Source organism: Scylla paramamosain, unplaced genomic scaffold (genome assembly GCF_035594125.1).
Source record: "Scylla paramamosain isolate STU-SP2022 unplaced genomic scaffold, ASM3559412v1 Contig18, whole genome shotgun sequence".
In the NCBI taxonomy this organism is placed as follows: Eukaryota; Metazoa; Arthropoda; class Malacostraca; order Decapoda; family Portunidae; genus Scylla; species Scylla paramamosain.
In genome coordinates, this window is record NW_026973683.1 from 1,192,501 (window position 1) to 1,197,500 (window position 5,000).

The following is a 5,000-nucleotide window of genomic DNA, read 5'->3' on the forward strand; positions in this document are numbered from 1 at the left end:
GAACCACCCATAACCATCTGAACCACCTGAACCATCCGAACCATCCGAACCACCCGAACCGTCCAAACCATCCATGCTCTTCTCCCGGCAGGATGGACTGGTCAAGAGTAACATGGACAAGCTGATGTGGTATGCTATGAACTCCCCTGACAAATTGGACCGGATTGGGGAGTACCTAGCATACAGGTTGTTCAGGGACATCAACAGAAGGAAGACAGGTGAGGGGACGGGGTGTGGGGTCAGGGGTGCTAGGGGGGGAGGGAGGGGGAGATGGGAAATGTAAGTAAATGAAGGGAAATGGGAAAAAGAGACAGAAAGGGAGGGAAATGTGATAACAGGGAAGAGAAATGGAGAGAGAGAGAGAGAGAGAGAGAGAGAGAGAGAGAGAGAGAGAATCAATACAGAATACTAAAAATAAATAGTGTATCATTTATTTACATTTGAGAGAGAGAGAGAGAGAGAGAGAGAGAGAGAGAGAGAGAGAGAGAGAGAGAGAGAGAGAGAGAGAGGGCTGGCATTCCTTTTCAACATGACAACAATTAATACATTTCTTTCACTCCCTCTTGTAAACCACCACCACCACCACCTGCAGGATACGTCATCATCTCAATGGATGCCCTGGACCAGTTGCTTATCTCCTGCCACGCCAACAACCTCAATCTTTTCGTCGAGTCTTTCTTGCAAATGGTACAGAAGCTTCTTGAGTCAACCGAACCTGCCCTTCAGCTGAGAGCCACACAGTCGGTGAGTCCTGGGAGTATCTTAAGGTGTGCTGGGGTGTAGGAAGGGCTGGCAAGGGTGTTTGAGGTGTTTAAGAGTGGAAGAGTGTTTGGGAGGTGTAGGGAAGGTTTCCAAGTATGTTTTGGGGTATGGGAAAGATGTTTGGGGCTGTTTAGGGGTATTTAGGGATGTTCTGGGGTGTAGAATAGATTTTCAGGGGTGTTTTGGGGATGTTTAGGGCATGTTTATCACCACCACTCACCCACGACCACTCCCGCAGTTTGAGAAGTTCGCCAACATACGAGAAGACACTCCTTCTTATCACCGTCGCTACGATTTCCTGGTCAGCAAGTTCTCCTGCATGTGTTACTCCAACGATGACAACGAGGCAACACGAAAGCATCTCAGGACTGCTGGCATCAAGGGACTGCAGGTGTGTGTCTGTGTGTCTGTGTGTCTGTGTTGGGGACTCTTGTTGGTGTAGCTATACTAAAATGTGTGAGTTTTGGGATGTTTAAAGGTGTCGGAGTGGGTATTCTTGCCTTATTGTGTTTTTGTGGTGTTTGATGGTGTTTGAGTGTGTGGAGGTGGGTTTGTGGACTCTTGGTAGTGTAGTTGTACCCTCTCGTACCCTCATGTACCCTGTGAGTAATGTACCTTCTTGTCCTCTCTTAGTTGTGCACCTGTGTTGTTGGTGCTGCGTCAATACAGAGTTTTAAAAGGTGACTACACAAGCTTATGGTAATGACAGGTGGAAACAGGCAGGTATGTTTTGTACAGGGACTGTCATGTGCAGGGCTGACGGCTTCCTGCACCAACCCTTGTGTTCTCATCTCTGTTCTTTCATCTCCCAGGGTGTGGTGCGCAAAACAGACTGGGACAACCTTGGAGAGAACATCTGGCTACCCACACATATGGAAAAAATTGTCCCATCACTTCTGTACAACATGCAACACAGCTCTCTGTACACTGAGGTAGGGAGGAGACAGAGTGAGGGACAAAGAAGGAGAGAATATTTGATGAGGTGTAGAGGAGTTGGAACCATCTATACATGACCTCTGCCCACCCCCTCATTCAACTCTAACCCTCCCCTTTACCCCATCAGGAGACCAAGCCCACAGCAGATGCCCCAGACAACCACCACCACCACCACCACCAGGGGGACGGAGAGAAGGAACCACACGAATTGGCTGAAATGTGTTTACGGGAGCTTGTGTCGCGTGCCACTTATGGCAAGATACATAATGTTGTCAAGCCTCTGCTGATGTGAGTCTGTGTGTGTGTATGTGTGTGTGTCTCTCGTAGGTTCTGTGATATTTTTGTGACACATTTCACTGCTTTCGAAAGCCTCTAGTTGAAGTGACACAGGTGTTCATTGTGTTTTTATGGTTCTAGTGACAGGTTAACAAGATTCCTACATTTTTGACAGCAGAAACACTCTTTTAAGACCTTCCACAGCTTCCAAAAGGCTCTAGTTGAAGTATCACAGGTTTTCAAAGGTATTTTAATAGTTTTAGTGACAGATTAACTAAATTTCTGCATTATCAACAGTCATAGTGAAGGTGCAAGGATTTTCAAGGTTCTAGTGACACTACATATATCATTTGTAATCCTCACCTACAGGCACATGGACTTGCAGGGGCTCTGGGTCAACAATACATTTGCCGTACAGGTGTTCAAGATCCTTATGTACTCTATACAGGTGAGAGTGAGAGAGAGAGAGAGATTGTTTTGCTATTTATCATGTATTTTTTGTTAGTAAATATCTGTTTTGTTTATACTTTTCTTCTTTCCTTCTTTCTTCTCTTCTTTTTCTTTTTATCTTTTTCCTCCCTTCCCCTTCCCTTCTTTCTCCCTATCCATCCCTTCTCTTTCATTCTCTACCCATCCCTTTCCCTTCTCTACCCTTCCTCCAGTCCTTCCCTTTCCCAAAAATCTCCCTATTTACTTGGCACTAACAACAGAATACTAACCTAACCTATCTATCAACAACACTAACAATCTGACCTCTGACCTGACCTCTGACCTGACCTTGTTCTCCCCACAGGTTCAGTACAGCATAAACGATCATTGAGCTTATCATGAGCCATCTTAACGAGAAGGGGAGTGAGTCAGCAAAGATCAGAACAAGGCATTGCTGATGTGCTGTCGAAGGTCATACCCATCGCTGCCGGGGAGTGTATAGGTATGTGTGTGTGTGTGTGTGTGTGTGTGTGTTTATATTATTTGTGTTTACTGTTCTCTTTCTTTTTCCCTCCCTTTCCTTCCCTTCTCTTCCCTTCTCTTCTCTTCTCTTCTCTTCTCTTCTCTTCTCCTCTCTTCTCTTCCCTTCCCCTCTCTTCTTCTCATCCTTTCTGTCCTCTTCTCTCCCCTTCACTCTCCACTTAAGACCACCAGTCATTCAAACCACCATCTGTCTGCAGGAACACAAGGAAACAGTAAAATAAAAAAAGTAAATAAAAAAAACACTCATCCCATCCACTCATCCACTCATCCACTCCCCAGGTCCGTCAGTCATCGAGATCATTAATTCCCTTCTGGAGCACATTCGAGCCTCAGTGGTGGGGGGGGCGAGTGGAGAGGAGGGGTCAGCGGAGAGGATGTACCAGGAGACCCTCATCCACGCACTTGGGGAGTATGCGAACCACCTGCCAGATTACCAGAAGGTGGATTCCATGGTGTTTATCTTGAATAAGGTGAGTGTGTGTGTAATTATTATTATCATTATTATTTTTTTTTTTTTTTTGGGGGGGGTGGGGCTTTGAATTGTGTTTGTAATTGTAATGTCTTTTTTTTAAGTTAATTTTTAATGTTTATGTTGAAAAAGGTGTGTGTGTGTGTGTGTGTGTGTGTGTTTGTTTGTCTGTATGCACTCACCCCCCACACACTAGATCTCCTAATAGGCACTAAGGTCACTGATTAAGGTCACTAATTAAGGTCACTGATAAAGGTCACTAGAGGTCACCAGTTAGCAGACCACCTTCACCACCCTTCCTCTTCCTCCTTTAGTTATCCCATCATCCTTCCCCCTTCCCCTTCATCCTCTTAGCCCATCACCCTCAGCACCTTCACCACCCCTTGCCTTACCCTCAGGTCCCCGGCAGTGACAGGGTGGATGACGTAGGCTCACAACGTCCTGAGGCAGAGGTGAAGCTGCAACATATTCTTCTCAAGTCACTGCTTAAGGTATGTGCGTGTGTGTGTGTGTGTGTGTGTGTGTGATTTAAGATTCAAGAATATGAAAAGGGAGAAGGACAAAAAAGGAAAAAGAGAGAGAGAGAGCCTAACCTAACCTAACCTAACACCCTCAAACACACAGGTGGGGACGAAATACACCACAGAACAGTACAGCAAGACATTCGCACAGTCGTTCCTGGTGCGGCTGATGCGTTTGAGCATGTCCAGCGATGCGGAGGTGCGGCTGACAGTGCAACACATCCTGCACACACTGCTCGACCGGCACCACAATGCTCACAAGCTGGCCAAACCTACGTGAGTGTCTGGGGGCCTTCATTGTTTGTTTATTGTGTGTGTGTGTGTGTGTGTGTGTGTGTTTGTTTTCCTTTTGTGTGTGTGTTGTGTGAGTGTCTGTTTTCTTCTCTTTCTTCTTCTTCTTCATTGTTTGTATGTTCCTTCTCTTTCTTCTCACTGTTTTCTGCATTGTCTATGTGTCTGCTTTCTTCTCTTTCTTATTTCCTGTTTAACATATGTGCACGTGTGTGTGTGTGTGTGTGTGTGTGTGTGTGTGTGTGTGTGTGTGTGTGTGTGTGTGTGTGTGTTTTCTCCACTTTCATCTCTTTCCATCTCTTTTCAACTTAAGTGTCACTGTCACCACCACATCTTGGAGAACACCTAACCAGTCCTCCTCCTTCATCTTTACCTACTCCTCTTGCTCTTGCTCCATCTGGTCACTCTCTCCCTCCTCCCACAGCCTGGAGATCACCAAGCTGGGCCTGACGTTCGCCAAACCGGTGCGACAGGACGTTAATTTCTGGCGTAAGTCGGGCACGGAGCTCCTGCTGTCGGCTCAGGAGAACTGTGAGTTTGCCAACAATACCCTGGCAAACCTGGAAGCTGTGTTCACCACCCTCATGCTGCTGCTGCTGGAGATCCGGTCCGATGATGTGATTGTGGATATTCTGAGGGTTATGTTTCACGTACAGGTGAGAAAGTAGTGTTTTTTTTAATGATTCTTAGGGTTTTGCTGTTTATTTTGTGTTGTGTTTGATGTGTTTGTGTGACAGTGCTTTGGTTTTTCTTACAGATTCATTTGTTTATTT

General features: G+C 46.0%; 1 protein-coding gene across 1 annotated transcript in view; it reads left to right on the forward strand.

Annotated features, from left to right (window-relative positions):
- LOC135097379 (protein EFR3 homolog cmp44E-like) overlaps nucleotides 1-5,000 on the forward strand; it is a 15,928-nt gene that overhangs the window by 6,173 nt on the left and 4,755 nt on the right. Inside the window, 13 exon segments of the mRNA XM_063999224.1 lie at nucleotides 92-218; nucleotides 593-744; nucleotides 1,001-1,153; nucleotides 1,575-1,694; nucleotides 1,826-1,986; nucleotides 2,344-2,422; nucleotides 2,768-2,782; nucleotides 2,784-2,849; nucleotides 2,851-2,905; nucleotides 3,226-3,416; nucleotides 3,814-3,906; nucleotides 4,040-4,212; nucleotides 4,652-4,883. Coding sequence (XP_063855294.1) covers nucleotides 92-218; nucleotides 593-744; nucleotides 1,001-1,153; nucleotides 1,575-1,694; nucleotides 1,826-1,986; nucleotides 2,344-2,422; nucleotides 2,768-2,782; nucleotides 2,784-2,849; nucleotides 2,851-2,905; nucleotides 3,226-3,416; nucleotides 3,814-3,906; nucleotides 4,040-4,212; nucleotides 4,652-4,883 — 1,617 coding nt within the window.